General features: G+C 37.4%; 1 protein-coding gene across 2 annotated transcripts in view; it reads left to right on the plus strand.

The window, feature by feature from the left end:
- The first annotated feature begins 6922 nt into the window (after nucleotides 1-6922).
- Nucleotides 6923-20990, plus strand: part of LRRC7 (leucine rich repeat containing 7) — a 391693-nt gene continuing 377625 nt past the window's right edge. For both annotated transcript variants that reach the window (XM_065892761.1, XM_065892769.1), the window contains exon 1: nucleotides 6923-7019. In XM_065892761.1, coding sequence (XP_065748833.1) covers nucleotides 6923-7019 — 97 coding nt within the window. The remainder of the gene's footprint in view (nucleotides 7020-20990) is intronic.

Raw genomic sequence — 20990 nt, forward strand, 5'->3', positions numbered from 1 at the left:
ACTGTTGATTTCCCCTTTTATGGCTGTTAGTATGTGTCTTATGTATTGAGGTGCTCCTATGTTGGGTACATAAATATTTACAATTGTTTTGTCTTCTTCTTGGTTCTAACCCTTGATCATTATGTAGTGTCCTTTTTGTCTCTTCTAATAGTCTTTATTTTAAAGTCTATTTTGTCTGATATGAGAATTGCTACTCCAGCTTTCTTTTGATTTCCATTTGCATGGAATATCTTTTTCCATCCCCTTACTTTCAGTCTGTATGTGTCTCTAGGTCTGAAATGGGTCTGTTGTAGACCGCATATATATTTGGGTCTTGTTTTTGTATCCATTCAGCCAATCTGTGTCTTTTGGTGGGAGCATTTAATCCATTTACATTTAAGGTAATTATTGATATGTATGTTCCTATTCCCATTTTCTAAATTATTTTGGGTTCGTTATTGTAGGTCTTTTCATTCTCTTGCCTAGAGAAGTTCCTTTAGCATTTGTTGTAAAGCTGGTATGGTGGTGCTGAACTCTTTCAGCTTTTGCTTGTCTGTAAAGGTTTTAATTTCTCCATCAAATCTGAATGAGATCCTTGCTGGGTAGAGTAATTTTGGTTGCAGGTTTTTCTCCTTCATCACTTTAAATATGTCCTGCCAGTCTCTTCTGTTTCTGCTGAAAGATCAGCTGTTAACCTTATGGGGATTCCCTTGTGTGTTATTTGTTGTTTTTCCCTTGCTGCTTTTAATATGTTTTCTTTGTATTTAATTTTTGACAGTTTGATTAATATGTGTCTTGGTGTATTTCTCCTTGGATTTATCCTGTATGGGACTCTCTGTGCTTCCTGGACTTGATTAACTATTTCCTTGCCCATATTAGGGAAGTTTTCAACTATAATCTCTCCAAATATTTTCTCAGTCCCTTTCTTTTTCTCTTCTTCTTCCCGGAACCCCTATAATTCAAATGTTGGTGCGTTTAATGTTGTCCCAGAGGTCTCTGAGACTGTCCTCAGTTCTTTTCATTCTTTTTTCTTTATTCTGCTCTGCAGTATTTATTTCCACTTTTATCTTCCAAGTCACTTATCCGTTCTTCTGCCTCAGTTATTCTGCTATTGATCTCATCTAGAGTACTTTTAATTTCACTTATTGTGTTGTTCATTGTTATTTGTTTCATCTTTAGTTCTTCTAGGTCCTTGTTAAATGTTTCTTGCATTTTGTCTATTCTATTTCCAAGATTTTGCATCATCTTTACTATTATTATTCTGAATTATTTTTCAGGTAGACTGCCTGTTTCCTCTTCATTTGTTAGGTCTGGTGGGTTTTTATCTTGCTCCTTCTGCTGCAGTTTGTTTTTCTGTCTTCTCATTTGCTTATCTTACTGTGTTTGGGGTCTTCTTTTTGCAGGCTGCAGGTTCGTAGTTCCCGTTGTTTTTGGTGTCTGTCCCCAGTGGCTAAGCTTGGTTCAGTGGTTTGTGTAGGCTTCCTTGTGGAGGGGACTAGTGCCTGTGTTCTGGAGGATGAGGCTGGATCTTGTCTTTCTGGTGGGCAGGTCCACGTCTGGTGGTGTGTTTTGGGGTGTCTGTGGACTTATTATGATTTTAGGCAGCCTTTCTGCTAATGGGTGGGGTTGTGTTCCTGTCTTGCTAGTTGTTTGGCATAGGGTGTCCAGCATTGTAGCTTGCTGGTCGTTGAGTGAAGCTGGGTGCTTGCGTTGAGACGGAGATCTCTGGGAGATTTTTGCTGTTTGATATTATGTGGAGCTGGGAGGACTCTTGTTGACCAGTGTCCTGAAGTTGGCTCTCATACCTCAGAGGCACAGCACTGACTCCTGGCTGCAGCACCAAGAGCCTTTCATCCACACGGCTCAGAATGAAAGGGAGAAAAAGTAGAAAGAATTAGTAGAAGAAGAAAGAAAGAAAGAAAGAAAGAGAGGAAGCAAGGAAGGAAGGAAGACAGAAGAAAAGAAGGAAAGAAAGAAAGGAGGGAGGGAGGGATGGATGGAGGGAGGGAGGAAGGAAGGAAGGAAGGAATGACGGAAGGAAGGAAGAAAGAAGATAAAGTAAAATAAAATAAAGTAAAATATAATAAAGTTATTAAAATAAAAAAATAATTATTAAGACAAAATTTAAAAAAGAAAAAAAAAAGACAGAACGCTAGAACAAATGGTGGAAGCAAGGCTATACACACAAAATCTCACACAGAAGCATACACATACACACTCACAAAAAGAAGAAAAGGGGAAAAAATCAAAAATTTTGCTCTCAAAGTCTACCTCCTCAATTTGGGATGATTCGTTGTCTATTCATGTATTCCACACATGCAGGGTATATCAAGTTGATTGTGGAGCTTTAATCTGCTGCTTCTGAGGCTGCTGGGAGGGATTTCCCTTTCTCTTCTTTGTCCTCACAGCTCCCGGGGCTCAGCTTTGGATTTGGCCCTGCTTCCCCGTGTAGGTCGCCGGAGGGCGTCTGTTTTTCCCTCAGACAGGACGGGCTTAAAGGAGCCGCCGATTCGGGGGCTCTGGCTCACTCAGTCCGGGGGTAGGGAGGGATGCAGATGCGGGGCGAGCCTGCGGCGGCAGAGGCCAGCGTGACGTTGCACCAGCCTGAGGCGCGCCGTGCGTTCTCCCAGGGAAGTTGTCCCTGGATCCCGGGACCCTGGCAGTGGCGGGCTGCACAGGCTCCCCGAAAGGGGGGTGTGGATAGTGACCTGTGCTCGCACACAGGCTTGTTGGTGGCAGCAGCAGCAGCCTTAGCATCTCCTGCCCGTTTCTGGGGTCCGCGCTTTTAGCCGCGGCTTGCGCCCGTCTCTGGAGCTCCTTTAAGCAGCACTCTTAATCCCCTGTCCTCGTGCACCAGGAAACAAAGAGGGAAGAAAAAGTCTCTTGCCTCTTCGGCAGCTCCAGACCTTTTCCCGGACTCCCTCCCAGCTAGCCGTGGTGCACTAACCTTTTCTGGCTGTGTTCACGCCGCCAACCCCAGTCCTCTCCCTGCGCTCCTACCGAAGCCCGAGCCTCAGCTCGCAGGCCCGCCCACCTCGTCAGGTGAGCAGACAAGCCTCTCTGGCTGCTGAGTGCCGGTTGGCCCTGATCCTCTGTGTGGGAATCTCCCCGCTTTGCCCTCCTCAGCCCTGTTGCTGTGCTCTCCTCCGCAGCTCCAAAGCTTTCCCCCTCAGCCACCCGCATTCTCCGCCCACGAAGGGGCTTACTAATGTGTGGAACCGTTTCCTCCTTCACAGCTCCCTCCCACTGGTGCAGGTCCCGTCCCTATTCTTTTGTCTCTGTTTTTTCTTTTTTCTTTTGCCCTACCCAGGTACGTGGGGAGTTTCTTGCCTCTTGGGGGGGTCTGAGGTCTTCTGCCAGCGTTCAGTAGGTGTTCTGTAGGAGTTGTTCCACGTGTAGATGTATTTCTGGTGTATCTGTGCGGAGGAAGGTGATCTCCGCGTCTTACTCTTCCGCCATCTTCCCCTTGTCCCTTCCCCAGTTATCTTTTTCGTGGTTCTAAAAACTTAAAATATCACTAATAGGAGCAAACATTTCAATGAAAATAGCTAAATGATAAAAAAAACTCAACATGTAATTAGAAGATAAACATTTTTACAAATGTATATATATTTGTGTAGTATTATATTTAATGTAATATATACTATTTATATATGAGTATATACTAATCTTAATATTATGTTCAATAAGAATTCCATCAAAATTAAATATGCACGACATAGTAGAATTGCAAGTATTCAGTCTGCTAGTGAAATTATCTATAGCCAATCATAGACTCATGGAAATAGTGGGTTAAAAAACAACTAGGAAAAGATTTTTAAAAAATCAGAAAACCTTGATTAAATCTCAGTTGCACCTCTTACTTCCTGTGTGGCCAGGATCAGGTCACTGAACATTTCTGAACATTAGCTTCCTCATCTTCAAAATGTTCTTTCAGAAGGTTTTTGTAAGGATTAGATGGAATAAATGATAAATGGTAATACATTGTAAGATATATTCATTGTTCTTGCTAAGGACAAAGGCCACTATACAGTTTTGTAACATCTTCTGAATTCTCTAAGAAAGAATAAGTTATTTAGCATTTTAATTAATTCATGAGGTTACCAGCCCACTTTTATCCATGTGAGTATCCTTGGAAGATTGTCATATAGTGATCCTTTAAATCTTACTGAATAAAATGAAATACAGTTTATTAAGTTCTTCATTTTGAAAACTGGCAATTTATGTGCATGGATGTTTTGTATTTTTCCAATAACCAGAACATTTGTTTAGCCAGAATTTTTTTCTCAACAGTGTCATCTGTTCTTTTTCTTTATTAAATAAAGGCTAGTTTTCATATTTCTCCTAACATACCAGACATTTAAAATTTTAGTATATGATTTTATTTGGGATAATTATGATTAATAATAACTACATTTGCTGAGCTCTTGTATTGTGGTGGACACAGTGTAAGCACATGTACACTATTAACGTATTTAATCCTCACAACAATACTATGAGGTAGCTAATGTTATCCCCATTTATTGCTGAGAAAATTAAGGTATAAAATAGCTAAGTATCTTTCCCTAAAATCATCCTTTAAGAGACAGAATGGGAGTTTAGCCCAGGCAGTCTATTCCAGAACCTAGGCTCCTTAAAGTTAAACTATGCAGCATTGCTAACACTGCATAATCTCTTGCATATCTGTTTGTGAGCATTCCCATAATGCAACATTTGGGCACAATGATTCTTGGTGATCTTTGATGCCAATAGCAACCATGTAAGTGAAACTTTCTTGGAGCCTTTGGCAGTACTTTCTAACTTGTATTTCAGTTTTTCTGACATAACCTCAAATATAATTACATCAAAATCAACTAGACCATTTTCGTTTTCACATTCTCAATAGTCAGAAACATAAAAGGAAAAGTAATAGCCTATCTAAGAGACTGGTTTATGTAGATTTCCAACCAGGGTAAGTGGTCATCCCTCATCTGTATAATCATGATGACTAATTGTTTTTTAAAATTAAATCACAATTTTATGTAGATACTTGCATTTGTAGGTTATGTTTGTTGTATTTTACTATCTTGAGCTTGTAAATACTAGTGATTAACTAAAGTTCACTTAAATTGTTATTATATCGTCATGAAAATTCATGTATTTTCTGAAACATGTAATCAAAATAGTGCACTGAATTCGAGTCAGAATCTAGAACATTTTATATAATTTACATGGCTAATCCTCATACTGAAACTGCAGGGATGGTCCTGGAAGCTTAATTTTGCCCCCATATATAGTATTAAAGCAAATTATGTCTTAAACTCTTGAGGTTTTCACTTGATTTCCTGTCATTGTTTTATCATAACCTTGAACTCTTTTTCTCACTTGAAATGATCTTCAAGTGAAACTAAATTTCAAGTTATCATCACACATTGAGAAATGTTTTCTCGTACTTTACATACACAAGCATGGGCATATGAGTGAGCATACACACACATATAAAGTAGTCCCTACCTATGAATGGTTTGATTTAAGAAAATATATTTGGAAAAGTATTTCTAAGAACCAGTGACAGCTTCTCATAGAAATAGTGTTATGTTACTCTTCCAGTACAAAAGGTTATTTATCTCATATTTCACACCATTTTACATATTGCTTTTATTGGATTATCCTTTCCCAATTTCCTCTCTATACACTAGAAATATAATTCTCTGTACTACTCACCCTAGGAGACTTTCTACCACCATAACCCATAACAACCACACCATTACATGCTATCATCCAGCATGTTTGTTAAAACCAGTGATATCCCATTAGAATAATTATGTCGATGTTAAAAGCTATGTTTATATTTTTAAATGATAAATATCATTGTTTTGTTCTGAATTTCCAAATCCTAAACACTCAATAGTTGTTTAATGTTTTCAAAATAAGCAGAGTGTGCATTGCTGGCACAAAACTGTAAGGTTTACTAAAACCAGAAAATACTAACCAGAGTATATGCTGTTTAATATGCCAACCCAAGTTGCATTTGGCCCATTTATTATTATTTTCTGGTTGTCAGCATTGGAAGTAACTGAGAAGTGCACTTTATATTGACCATATTTTAAGAAGTCACAATGATTAGAATTAGAAAACCCCTCCCAATTTAATCATTAACACAGAGGAAAACAGCAATTAAAACTCCTGAAAACTGGTATTCAGAATGTTGGTGAAAGGTATGATCTTTCTTTCTAAAGGGTAACCTGATTTTTGATAAATGTGTTTGCTTTATAAGTAATCATTCTTTAGTTAATGGGGCTCTGACTTAGCTTGGACTGCTATAACAAAATACCACAGACTGGGTGGCTGAAACAATAGACATTTATTTCTAACAGTTTTGGAGTCTTAGAAGTCTACTATCAAGGCACCAGCAGATTCAGTTCCTGGTGCGAGCCCTCTTCCTGGTTTGTAGATGACTACCTTCTCACTGTGTCCTCATATGGCAGGGGAAAATGAGCTCTGGTCTCTCTTCCTCATCTTATAAAAATACTAATTCCATCATGTGTGTCCCACCCTCATGACCTCAACTAAACCTAGTTACCTATCAAGGGTTCCACATCCAAATACCATTACCCTGCGGATTAGAGTTTCAACATATGAATGGGGGGGTGGAGGAGAAGGGTTGGAGGAGTGGAGGGGGTGGGGACACAAACATTCAGTCCATAACAGTCTCTAACTGGAGAATGTGTATATGAGTTTCATCCACATGTGTTTTTATATTTTTAACATTGGAATGCCTAAGAAAAGTCAAGCACTCTCCAGTTTACCACAGTCACTGCCACTCCCTACTGTCTTACTCCTTGCTAGATACTCTTAATGGTGTGGTCTACCTGAATTGTTGACTCTTGATTTAAACCATTTAACTTGTTAAAATTTATCAAGATTTTGGTATTAAAATATTCTGTTAATTCCCTCCTGTAGGATGGAGAACCTAATAAGGGGAAGGAATCCCCCACAATATCAGAGAAGTCCTTGTAAAGAAGTTCGTGCAGCCCTTCGGAAGAGGCCTGAAGAGGAGTGTAAGTATGTTTAATAGGTTTAACTACATTCTAGGTAGACTTAGGTGAGTGGCATAGTAAAAGTAAAACGTTAACCTTTAACTGATAAGTCAGATAACAGAGGTACTTAACAAATACTTGTTGATTCTAATTGAATTTATTTTTTTAAAAAATATCATATGGTACCTGGATTCAGGCACTAAGAACATTGTTTTCTTAAGTGTTTCTCTTGTACTTCAGAATGCTCTACTAATAACTTGGTTCCATGTTCAAATGAGATTGGAAAAAGCTACACGATTTACCACATCTTTCTTAGATATCTGTACCATGAATATTATTTCCAAAGAGTCCTGAAGTAAAAAAAAAAAAACAAAAAAACAAAAACAAAACAAAAAACTTTTAAAGTGTGTTTAAAGTGAACATTTTCCAGTGTCATTTGACCACAATTCTCTTTCAACCTTTTTTTTTTAAAAAACTGAGGACTCTTTGAAAACAACTTCACTAGACTAAAGAGTAAATGTCTAGTAGCAAATCTAAATCCATTGATCAAAATGAAACATTTGATTTAATCGAATTTAGGAAAAGATTTTGAAAAAAGTCATGTATCCCCTCAGAAAGCCATTTTAATCCATCTTTAAATTATCAAAATATTATAATATATAATTGTAGAGATTTTATCTAAATATTGCATCTAAATATAGCATTGTTGGAGATGTTTAACATAATACTTGCATTTTAAGTTTATAAGATGATCCATAATACTAGCTTTCTTCATGTTACTTGCATCTAATTATTTTCAGGGTACTAAATCACAATCCATTATGACAAAAATTCAGAAAAAAATTTCTGAATGATGCCTTTTTACAGGAGTTTACATTTTGTAAGGATAGAGCTAATGCAGTGGGTTCACTGGCATATATAGTTTAGTAGATTTTTAGGGTTATATTGGCATTTTAAATTAGTTTGGAGTACACCATTCCAGGTAAAGACCAAATATATTAAATCTGGGCACACTCATGGCAAGTAGAATATCTTTGTTTTGTTTCATTTTATTATAAAGTCAATAGATAATCTGATTGGGTTGCCATCTATGTCATTCAATATAGTGTTAGTTTTCTTTTATTTGGTATATTTATAGTTTCTAACATTATAAACAATATCCAATTAAAACTAAAATTTGAAAATGAAGGTATAGTTCATGGCCATGTTAGAACAAAAACTGTTTATAAGATGCAGACTCGTGCATAAAACTATTGCTTTATTATTGGGTTCATAGGGAAGCTTTGGGATTTCTCCTCTGTGCTGGTTTAACACAATCAGCTTAGTCTCTGTTATAGTTCTGCAGATTTTATTTAGAAACTTAGAAAGGGTTTTTGTGGATAAATCTATAGTTGATTCTCATGGAGTCACAGAGTATATTTAATATATACAAAGTTATTTTTCAGGCCTCTTATACTGAGTTGGTCTGTGCCAGAGGTTGACCACCTATGGTCCATTTACCAAATCCATCCTGACACCTGTTTTTGTAAATAAAATTTTATTGAAACAGCCATCTCCTACTTATTTAAGTATTGTGTATGGCTGCTTTCCATGCCAAAGGAAGAGTTAAGCAGTTGTGACAGAGACTATATGGTCCACAAAGCCAAAAGTATTAACCTGATTCTTTACAGAAAAAAGGTTTTAAAACCCTGGTCTGGGCCAGTGGTTCTCAAAGTGTGGGCTTCAGACCAGCAGCAGCATTAGCAGCATCTGAGAACTTGTTAGAAACACAAATTTTAAGGTCTACAACCCACATCTACTGAATCCAAATGTCTGAGAGTCGGATCCAGTAATCTGTGTGTTTTGAAAAAGCCCTACAGGAGATTCTGATGCAAGCTCCACTCTGAAAACCACTAGCCTAAGTCAAATGACTGGCGGCAAGATGACATTAAATCACCATGGATACAAAAGACTAATAATGATAGACATATTTCAGAGTTAAGTCTTATTGTTGTATAATGTAAGGTACATAATATAACTGTTTCCTGTGTTGTAACAAGCAAGTCCTCAACAATTGAATCGTGGCAGTCAGGACAATTTTTGAAATATCACTACAGGAGCTCAGCTGGATTGACTGTGTTATTGAACATGGAAGGACATAATGAGAAACATGTAAAGTATTATTCCCTGCCAGAGAGGTCTTCATTACCCCTTGTTAGTTTAATGAACAGTCCTTCTTGTCCTGTACAGACCACTGTTAATTCCCTAAGAAAGAATCCTCTTTTTTAGAATGGGAGGAATATAGTAGTTAATTAAGACATTAACTTTAAAGTCACCATAAGGGTGTTCTAATGTGACACTTAATGAACAGCTGCAGGACCCTGGGTATTATTTCCTTAATCCAAGACTCAGTTTACTTATTTGAAAAATAAGATTAATTAAAGAGCCTACCTTGAAGGGTTATTTGGAGAATTAAGGAAGATTTTTTTAAGTACCTGGTATAGAACTTGGGACTTGGCAAATTTTTTTTCCTCCTCTCTCTCTTCCTCTTCATTTATTATTATTGTTTCTCTTTTTTCAAACTAACCATTTAAGGATAGAAAGCATGTTTTGATCATAGAAATGAAAATCTACAGAAATTATAACCACTGTTTTTAGAAATAATAATATAAAGCAAGGAACAGGTTGTAAACAAATGACATAAAGTTGGAATGCTTGCAGCAATGTTAGATAGTAATTCGTGTTAGATAGTAATTTGTCTCACACAGTTCTTTCCCTATGATTCTACAAATTCAACATGGGATCTAGACCAAGACTTACTGGTCAGCTCTCATGGAAAGCTGCCAACTTAGAAAATCATCATAGAAAGCCAAATGATAGTGGTTTTGTTTTACTGAGAATTGAAAGAACAGTGGAACTTGACTCAGACAATAGGATCCTCCAGATGCAAGGTGAGCCCTCTTACATTTGGAGATATTGCAAATAAGAGGGTTTTGCTAAATAACAGAATTCATACTGCTGTCTTTTATAATCTTTTATACTTTTTACAATATTATCAATATTAATATCAACATTAGGTCACCAGACATAGCTCTTAACCAATTATTTCATGTGAATTATATCTAGCTATATTGCATTTAACATAGCCAAGCAAACTTTCAGTAAAAATTGATACTTTGAAAAGACAGACTTTTAAATATGCTCAAGTTACATACCATTAAAAAATAAAAATAAAAACTTTGTCCTCAAAACCAAAGAACCATTCAGCTACAGCCCTACATTCTCAGACTGCTCTCAGGCAAACCTCTCAAAGGAATTATCTATACTCACTCCATTTACTTACCCCCAACTCATTCCTCCAAATCAATGCAGTCTGGCTCCTACCCAATCACTCTGCTGAGACGGCTTTCATTCAGACCACTAATAATCTCTTTATGATGCTATATTAGTTTTATATTGCTATGTAATAAATTACCACAAACTTACTGGCTTAAAACAGTTTATCTCACAGTTTCTTTGGGTCAAGAATCCAGGTAGGGCTTGTCTAGGTTCTCTACCTCAGGGTCTCACCAGGCTGAAGTTTCATCATGAACTCAATTGGGGAAGAACCTACTTCCAAGCTTACTTAGGCTTGAATTCACTTTCTTGTGAATTCACTTTCTTGTGGTTCTATGATCAAGAGCCCTGCTTTTTGCTGACTTCCAGCTGAGGGTCACCTTTAGGGTCTAGAGATCTCCTGCAGTTCCTTGATATATATATATTCTCAGTATGGCTGCTTACTTCATTATTTATACTAAAAAACTTATAAATAAATGAAAGTTGAACTAAAAAATATTCAAGTAACCCACAGGAAGGCACGAGAAAAAAAATAGAGGAATTAGAAACCAAGGGAACAAACAGAAAACAAATAATAAAATGGAGACATAAGCCTTAACAGGTAAATAATTACATTAAGTGTAAATGGTGTAAATACCTCAATTAAAAGAGAAAGCCTGTCAGATTGGTTAAAAAAAAAAAAAAAAGAAAAAGTTGCTATACAAAATGCCTTTTAAATGTAAAAATATGAAAAAGTTATATATAAAAGGATAGAAAAAGTATTTAAATGAAAGCTTGAGTGACTATATTTATATCAGAAAAAAGTAAGTCCAGAGTAAAACATAATAAAGGAGATAATTTCATAATGATAAAGGGGTCAGTTCATCAAGAGGATATAACAGTCCTAAACAATCCTAAATGTTTATGACTTCAATTTATTTTTTACAAATTTATATTTTCTTAAACTTTGTTTCAATAGCTTTGCTATGTTGTCTTTTTTTAAATTTTTACTCAGTCCAATTTAGTTTTCAATAGCTAAGTAATTTTTGGTAGCATAGTTGTGATTGTGGCCTGTTTAAAAGAAAAAAAAACACAATTGTTTTCATATAGAGCAATATCTATGAAGGTATAATTTTTCCTCAAAATTTCCCTGAGTCTGTACTGTGTGAACTAAAATTCCACAGAGGCTTTCTGTTCAGTTTCTGAATTATAAGAAAAATTAATTGAAGAGTTTTTCTTTCTTTCTTTTACCGTCATAAAATTTAAATTCCTAATAACATAATTCTATCCTTATAGCATTGATATTTTACTTTTCCTTAATATAAACAATCTGTTTTATATTATCAGGAGATAACATTTAAAATTATTTTGTTTTCAAATAACTGAATGCTACCTTTCCAAATGTCAAAATATTCTTGTATTAACCAGTTTAGTGAAAATCATGATAATTAGTCAGGTTCCTGCCTTCATATTAGAAGTTACTGAACATGATTTAACCTTTCCCTAATGATTCAAGGACAGTTTTATAAATACCCATTACCGTCTAGAATTCCATCTGGGCATCCCTCCAAATCAAGTTGTTATCTTTCACTTCTGCTACGATTGTTCTTGCTTTTTAGTTACCCATTCTTTTGGCATTCTGTTTCCCATTTTAATTTTCTCCTTCAGAGAGCTGATGCACCATCCTTATTAAGAAGTTTATATTAAATATGTGTCAATGAATCAAGGATTGAAAACCAGTCAAGCCTTGGATGATTTGTGGTAAATAGGATAAAGGAGTAGGGAACACTAAACGCAGTGTAAGAAGTGGAGTGCATTAATTTAAAAGATCCTAAGGCTACCCTTCTTCTCGTGGACTTCATCTCAATTTTGTGATGAATCCCCAGATACTTGTATTCTTTACCAGGTTCCTATTTCAAACTATGTATTAATGACTCAAGTATGATGTTGATGACCGGGTGTTACTGTCATCTCACTCACTTGGTCTGGGGGCTTATGCAGTGGGTGTGGGGAAGGGCTCATATCTGCTAAGGAAATCTGAAGTAATCCTCAGGATGGTAACACCATGCTATGTAGTTATAGACCTCACACATGTGCATAACAATGTCAGTATGCAGAATAGTTACTGTCTTTTCTCGGGCTTCTCTTTACACTAGGAAACCTCTTAGATGATCCTAGAAAATGTTCCCTATCATTTCACTAGCCTAAATTGGGTTATATTCCTATTCCTGTACCATTAGTATACACCATAAGAATGCTATGCACTCACTGGCTTAAGCCTGTTATACTGGACGAATCAGGTTAAAGAACTGGTTTGGTATTAAAAGTAATCCTAGATAAGGTAAGGAAATGAAAGTAAGATGATGTATTTGCCATTTGACCTAGCATAATGGAACAGGTAAGGTTATTCAACACTGTATCCTATACTATTGTTTGTATTATATATTTGTCTGTATATACTTAGCTATCCCAAAATATTTTAGGGATGGGAACGGGAACAAGGAACAGAAGAGGTGGTACTTGGGAGATCAGGTATCTGGGAACTGATATTAAAGTGACTTCCAGACCTCTATTTATCATTCAGAGCCCTCTTTTCCTATCTAAGCCCTACAATTTGTCGGCAGTTATGTGTCCATTATCTTCAACTGCTCCTTTAACTTTCTTTAAAATACAGTTCCTTCTGGTTTGGAATGAGACCCATTTCCCCTACATCTCCCTTCCATTCTAGAGCCAGCCCTTCTTTCTTTCAAATTTGAACTATTATTAGTCATATTGTATAGATGAAGCTATAGGATCTCAGACATGTTAAATAATTTATGCAATGTCACACAGCTAGTAAGTGCCAAAGCTGGGACGCAAATGTTGTTTGACTCCAGAAGCTACCTTATTCCTACTGTTCCATGCTATATAGCTACACCACAGTATTCTGTGTCCTCATTTTAGCTCTCCATGATTCATTTTCTGAATTTTTAAACATAAACTATCATACAAAGAAATGTGTATAATGTGTATATAGCTTAAAGAATTATAAATTAACAGTCATGTATCTAAAACATCAGGGTTGCTGAATTACACATTCTTACCCAGCTCTGCTTATCGTTTTAGTTAGCGTATCCATTCTAGGAGACTAGTCTTTCCCACTCCTCATTTCTTAGGTCTTTCTTTAGGTGACCCTTTCTTAATTCCTACAACAAAGCCAAAGGAATAATATACATGGTTTTAGTACAAGGGGGCTCAAAGAAACAAGTGGTCAGTGTTTTCTCATTAGCTAGAAAATCTTACTCTTGTTTGACTTTATTAATATCTTAGATTGTGACTATACAGTGTCATAACAAAAAATAACATTGCATTTTCAACTTGAATTTTATCAGCACACCTGAAATTATTACATGTTGCCTACTAATAATTTTGGCATGAGGTAAAAATAAGATTAAAGGGAGGTTAGATTAAATTAGACTTACAGCCTGAACCTTCTTAGACCAATTAGAAAATTGAAATCAGGCTCATGCAAACTTTGTACAAAGTTGATGTATTTTAGACAGTTTTTCCATTCAAGGTAATAATAGAAATTCAGGCAAAACTATGTCTTAAACTCTTCTCTGGAATATCTCCAGGTTTAAACCAGCTTCCTTAGCTATCTGCAGCCATATTTCTCCCAAGATTCTATTTAGGATATAATTTTAGAAAAGATCCACTAGCACTAATTTTCCTAGCACCTCTGGCTTAGCAAACCATTTGCTTGAGTTAGGGCTTGACTCTTCACTGGACTTCTCTTTTTGTTTGTTTAAATTAATTAATTTTTTTTTTTTTTTTTTTTTTTTTTTGGCTGCATTGTGTCTTCGTTGTTGGGTCTTCGTTGTGGTGCACGGGCTTCTCATTGTGGTGGCTTCTCTTGCTGTGGGACTCAGGCTCTAGGTGTGTGGACTTCAGTAGTTGTGACATGTGGGCTCAGTAGTTATGGCTTGCAGGCTCTAGAGTGCAGGCTCAGTAGTAGTGGCGTACGGGCTTAGTTGCTCTGTGGCATGTGGGATCTTCCCAGACCAGGGCTTGAACCCGTGTCCCCTGAATTGGCAGGCAGATTCTCAACCACTGTGCCACCAGGGAAGTCCCTGGACTTCTTTTAAAATGCAAATTCCTTTGAGGGTAATGCTAGTCAAATTTTAATACTACCATAAAAGTGATTTTAGATCACTAATCTCAGTAATCGCAAGGAATCAAATCTCAAGAGATGTTTGAATGCCCAGGAAGAGAAAGGAAAGGTCAAAATATTGTTATATAGGTGAGGAGTTTGAAAAACAAATTCACTTGCTACATATTTTTGCTAAGCGTTGGTTCTCTTATCTGGTGAAAGACTTCTTCAAATAAAATTTCAGCCCTTTCTATATCCTTCCGTATATTTCAGTAGTTACCGCTCTACTAATTTATTCCTTCTTTATGAAAAGCTCTCCTTCTCTCCTTGGCAGAGGGCAGGACCTCCCTCCTATTAGTCCCTGAAACACTTTGCACGGATTATTAATGCAGTACTTACAACACAGTATTTTATCCTTTGCTTTCATGTCTATTTTTTCCCCGTTGGGTTGTTAGTTGCTTAAGGACAGGCAGATATATCTTATCATTTGTCTACCACTAGCATTAAGCACAATATTTGATATATAAGTATCACTCTAATAGAAGTTTACCAAAAACAAATGAACTATAAAAGATATAACTTGATTCATGCCATGATACTTATTGGAGTTTAAAGGCACCCAATAAATAATTTCCATATTCCAGACCAATTTTGGAACCAATTAAGATATTGACAAGATGGCAGGAAGTTAGAGATCAATCATCAACTTTATTACTTTTAAAAGCTAGATTGGAGGACATAGCTGTGATGTTTGGCAACAGTGGACATCTTCATACTGTACTCAGATATATGCATACTTAACTGACTCAGCCACAGCAGTACAGAAAAGCCACAGGCCTCCTCATGCGGGGAATTCCTCCTATAAAATTTATAGCAATGAGAAACAGACCAGTGTACTGTGTATTTCCTGAAGCAGCTTCACCCCAAAGAAAGGTGGAGGAAAGTGTTGGGCTACGCATGTCAAGTTCTTCAAATAATTGGTAAATAATTGCATATCCTGGGGCTTCACTGGTGGCGCAGTGGTTGAGAGTCCGCCTGCCGATGCAGGGGACATGGCTTCATGCCCCGGTCCGGGAAGATCCCGCATGCCGCGGAGCGGCTCCGCCGGTGAGCCATGGCCGCTGAGCCTGCGCATCCGGAGCCTGTGCTCTGCAACGGGAGAGGCCGCAGCAGTGAGAGGCCCACATAACGCAAAAAAAAAAAAAAATTGCATTTCCTAATAAGAGTTAGAAATGAGATAAGAGGTCAATAGTGTTGGGGAAATCTCTCCACACAGAAAATAAGTGAGTGGATAAGAAGCATCTCCACTTGCAATGTTCCTTAGAATTTTTATCTCTTAAACTACTGAGCTTAAACCTTAAACCCTTAGACAACTAGTGGGGAACTTATAAGGGCAGTCTTTGCCAGATATAAACTGCTATTCTTTCATGGACTCTTCTGGTATCATTAGGGGCAGAGAGGAGGAGCAGGGTAGATTTAACTCCAAGACCATTGTAAACCAAAGTCTTGACACTTCATGTTCTACCTGTTATCCCAAATAATGTCCTGCATGCTTAGCAAGGCTTCTGCAATATGATTAAATTACATTCATTTATTCAACAAATATCTACTGTTTGAGTGCCTACCATGTGCCTCTCTCCCTGTTCTGGGTGTTTGTGATACATTGTGAGAAAAGATTTAAAAATCAAACCAAAAAAGGCAAACATTTCCTGTCTCAACAGTTATGCTCTTGTTGGGGAAAGCAGACATTAAACAAAATAAATGAGTTATAATTCATTAGAAGGCGATTCATACTGTGGATAAAAGTGCAAAGTTATGGGGGTTTAAGATTAGAGATTTGAGGGCAATTTCAAGTAGGGAGACTAGAATATGTAGAACTTTTACAAAAGATGGCATATGTACAAGGAGATGAAGGAGTTAGCCACACTAGTTTACAAATTGTAAACTCTATGACTTCTGCATTTAAATTTAACTGGAAGAACTCTCCCATCCATAGGTTAATTTTGGCATGATGCATAGGTGATATGTGGGGGAATAGTTACCTATACATACTGTCTCCTCTCTCAGAGAGAAGCTATTAAGACACTTTGCCTTTTTGCAAAGTTTAGAAGCTTGCAATGCTGAATACCCTAGTTCAGCTTGTTTGCAGTGCCTTTTTCCCCATGCAATATTTTCAAACCTTTGAAAATTGTTGCCTCTTTGAGTGCCAGAGATGGGCTGAATGTGGATCTGTCTAATAGCATGGTTTCTAAAAGTCAGGTGAGCAAATGTCTTTAGTCCTGGAACCCTAGTGCCCTTTAGTCCTGGAACCCTAGTGCTATGGAATTGCTGAGGCCTATGTAGCTGCTGTCATTGTTATCTGTTTCATCTGGAGAATTAACCGCAGCATGTTCCTGGCCTAAAGCAGCTGTTGTTACTTCAGAAATGTGTGCCTCTAGGGACCTAATGAGGCTAAGCGTCTGCTCTTTCAAGAAACTTGCTTTTTTCAACATTGGGCTATTCCAGGCAGGCCTTGAGTAGAATCTCTTTCTGAATATCTTTTTCACAGAAGTGAAATAGGCCCATAGTGTTTTATCTCCCTCTATTGTTCTACTGATTTTAGGGTAATGTTGCCAGGTAAAATACAAGACACCTGATTAAATTTGAATTCAGATAAGCAACAAATAATTTTTTACTGTAAGTACATCTCATAAAAGATTTAAGGCACATTTAAAATGAAAATATTATTCATTCCTTATCTGAAACTCAGGTAAGGGTGTTTGTATTTGGATTCTACAGAAAAACAAAAACAATAGCATATATATATATATATATGTGTGTGTGTGTGTATTTATATATTTTTAAGGAATTGGTTCATATGATTATTGTGGTTGGCAAGTCCAAAATCTGCAGGCTGAAGAGCCAGGAAGAAGCTGATACGTCAATACAAATCCAAAGTCCATCTGCTAGCAGAATTCCTTCTTTCTCCAGGGAAGTCAGTCTTTTTCTATAAAGACCTTCAACTGATTGGATGAGGCCCACCCACTATATGGAGGGCAATCTGTTTTACTCAAAATCTACTGATTCAAATGTCAATTTCATCCAAAAACACACTCACAGAAGCATCCAGAATAATGTTTGACCACATCCAGGCATTGTGTCCCAATCAATTTGACACATAAAACTAACCATTATAGTGTCTTATTTTTATTCATTAAATCTGGCAACTCTATTTCAGGGGGTCTGAACTGAGTTTCTAAGAGTTTATATTGTTCCTATAGGTGATCTATTTCTTTCTTTAATAGTGTAAAACTAGTACTATTTCCTAGTACTTTGTTTTTTAGGTTTTCACTGCTTTTGGACTCATATTTTTTGTAACATATTTTTCTAAACTTTGTCTCATGAGGTCTCTCATATGAGAAATATGAAATCAGTAAATTATGAGTCTTTCAATAGATTTCACTATTCAAATAAATCGTATCCATCCTCACCTGTCTGGGTTGGATAATCCCACTGAGGAAGAAATTTCCCATGAAGTCAAGGTCAAAATCCAGGCCTAGACTTGATCTCTTATTGTTCTGCATGCCTTTTCCTGTAATATGTCTCCTTTAATATGCTTTGTCTTTGCTGGATCTTCCTTTAAAATGTTAACTTTATAAATTTCTGGAGGGTTTCCTTAGGGCAAGGCAATACCTGTACCCTCATCTATAATGATTTTATCACTTTGAAACTCCCCTAATAATGCTTTAAATATATTTTTTCCTATCCTTAAATTTGTCCAGGTTTTGTGATGCTTTGGTATCATGTCCCTATTCTTCAAGTTGTGGTTCCCAACTGCTGTCACTCTGGACTCTTTATCTACAGCTTTGAAAGGCCACATCCTCAGTAGTTTCCCAGACCCTGCCATCTCTTGGGGATTCGTTCCAGATCACTCTCTAAAATTCTGTCTCTCTGTTTTGGTTAGATTTCTTTAGGCTCCTGTCATAATTGTTTGACTTGGTACAGCTGAAACATCTCTCGCTTTTCGACTTTCTTCTTTAAGATTCATCAGAGCTGAGTCTATCCATTTCCTTTTAATATTTGTTTCTCTTGGCGTGGAAGTTCCCATTTTCTATTTCATATCTGTCTAATATATCCTATAAAATCTCAATATTTCTCCTAAGGAAAGTTCTCTTTTCCTCCAATAAAGTTAGCCAGTTTTCCTTTATTTTGTTTCTATTCTTCTGCTGCTTCTGTTCTAATAGTAAAACTGAAGCATTCTTCTTTTCATACCATTTCAATTCCTCCTTGATACCTTAACAAACTCAATTCTTAAAGACCAAGTGCTCCAAACAGACTTTACTATTTCTTTTTGTGACCTTTATGTATGCAATCGTTTCAGTGACATGTTTGTTATCTTTTTCAATTCCACCTAGAAGAGGGCTTCTAGAAGATTCTTCTAAAAGAATCTTCTAGAAGATTCTCTTCATTAAAAGGGCTCCCTGTTACTTTTCATTTGTTTATTAATCAAATTCACTACTCTCCTGTGTGTACATCCACAATGAGAGTTCTCTAATTTATAAGGCCATGGACAGGGCTTATGTGAGTATCAAGCCCAAAGCTCAAGGTCAAACTACAGCAGCTTAAACACTGTGGCCAATGCACACTAAGATCAGCAAGGCCAATACAGTGTTGATAAAACAGCCCTGTCTGTGCAAAAACAACCGCTTGCCTAGGAATAAAACTGCTGTGAACTGTAATAAACCCCCAATCAAATCTTGCATGGCCTACTTGCTAAAACTGAAAGCCCATAGCTCCATGTCCTGGCCCCATCAAAAACTTCTCCAGGTGCTATTTACCTCACCAAAGTTTGCTTTTTGCCTATTTGTTTTTATTACTGATAACACTGACGCTTGAGGATGTAGCTCAAGTGCCTGACTACCGTGATCTTCCCAAGAATTAGCTCATGTAGCTTCATTCCACGGGGCCTAGTGCTGTACAGCTAGAAACTTGCAGGGTAAAACCAGATGTCCCAGGCAGGATCCAGAGGAGGGAGGGGAGGGGTTCTGAGTGCAGCATCTACTCTCAGTTCTTCAGAACTCACCAATTGCATAACTCCTTCAGCATCCCTGGAAAAGAGAAAATGGGGCAAGAGCCCAGGAAGGGTAGGGAAAATGCCTCCTTGTGGAATCCTGAGAAGCAGGCAACATGTCTGACCCCACCTCCAGCACTCCTGTGGCCCTCACAACCAGGAACCAACTCTGGCAGAAGTCCTTATAGCTCTTGTCTGCCATGATGTGACTGCACATCGATGTCTAGAACTCCTGTTGCAGAATGAAAGACCAGCCAAGAGAGCTTCCTTACCCCTAGGTGGAAAGGGTACTCATACCATGGAAATAGCTACTCCAGTGAAATTCCTTCACAAAGTCTCCTTCCCTTTCAATAATCTGATCCCTTTTAAATCATTGATCTGGCTGGGGTGGGGGTCCAAAACAGTAGAACCTGAACTTAGCTAGCATAGGCCAGCTAGGAGTAGTTCAGAGCACAGATCCTGGAGCCAAGCACCTGAGTGACAACTTTACTACCTACCAGCTGTGTGATGTAGGCAAGTTACTTAATCTCTCTGTGCCTCAGCTTATTCATTGAAAACAATAGGGAAGATTAAATTAGCTAATATATGTAAAGCTTTTAGAACAATTTCTGGCTCTATATAATTACTTGCTATTATTATTACTTTGTAAATTCCACATACATCAGTCTGGCTTTGGAATATCACCTCTGTAGTATCTTGCTTCCTCTACTGAAGTCTATGTTTGAGCAACCCATTATAATTGTGAGTCCATCTAGTTCTTCTGCTGGCCTAGCAAAAAACACCAAATTAACCTGGCACCTTCCTGTCCATCCTTACAGTACTGGATGGGAAGCCAGAATAACCATGAGGCCATGAGCTATTTCCACCTCTGGTGAGGCTGGTTCCATTACTTCATAGAATAGCAATGCTAGCTCCTGAAAAAAATTATCTAGGAGCTGGGAGACACATTCAACTTCCTCATTCAAGCCAAGGGGGAAGAGAGGAGCAAAAGAGGAAAAAAGGGACAGGAACCTAGAAAATTCTAGGGAACTCAGCAATAAAAGTTCATGGCTGTTCTCTTTCAACGAGAAAAAAACATAAAAAAAAAATTAATGTGATTCAGTTCCAAAGATTCAAAATCACTACCTCTGCATTTCAAGTTTTATTTCTCAGCAAAGAGAGAATTTGATCAGCCCTGTTTGAGTCACTTCTCTATGTCCAAGTCCAGGGTAATATTGTGTTTTATATTAAGGCCATTCCCAGAAAGAAGGAATCCTTGTTGGCCTGACAACTTCCCTGGAGATGTCCACCTTAGTTTGGAGCCTATGACCCTTCTGTGCCCCACTGTGAGTACCTTTCTCTTGCTAACCTCTTGCAATCTTGACTTTGACCTGCTGCAGCTCTAGCTGCAAAACCACGGTGATTTGTTTTAAGATCAAGTTATTTTTTTAGTTGTGCTAGATAAAACTATACTTGTGGCTTTAAAATGATGGATGATACAGACCAAGCCTCAAGAAACTTTCTCTCTAAATTGTCAAAT

This window comes from Phocoena phocoena, chromosome 1 (assembly GCF_963924675.1).
Source record: "Phocoena phocoena chromosome 1, mPhoPho1.1, whole genome shotgun sequence".
NCBI classification, from domain to species: Eukaryota; Metazoa; Chordata; class Mammalia; order Artiodactyla; family Phocoenidae; genus Phocoena; species Phocoena phocoena.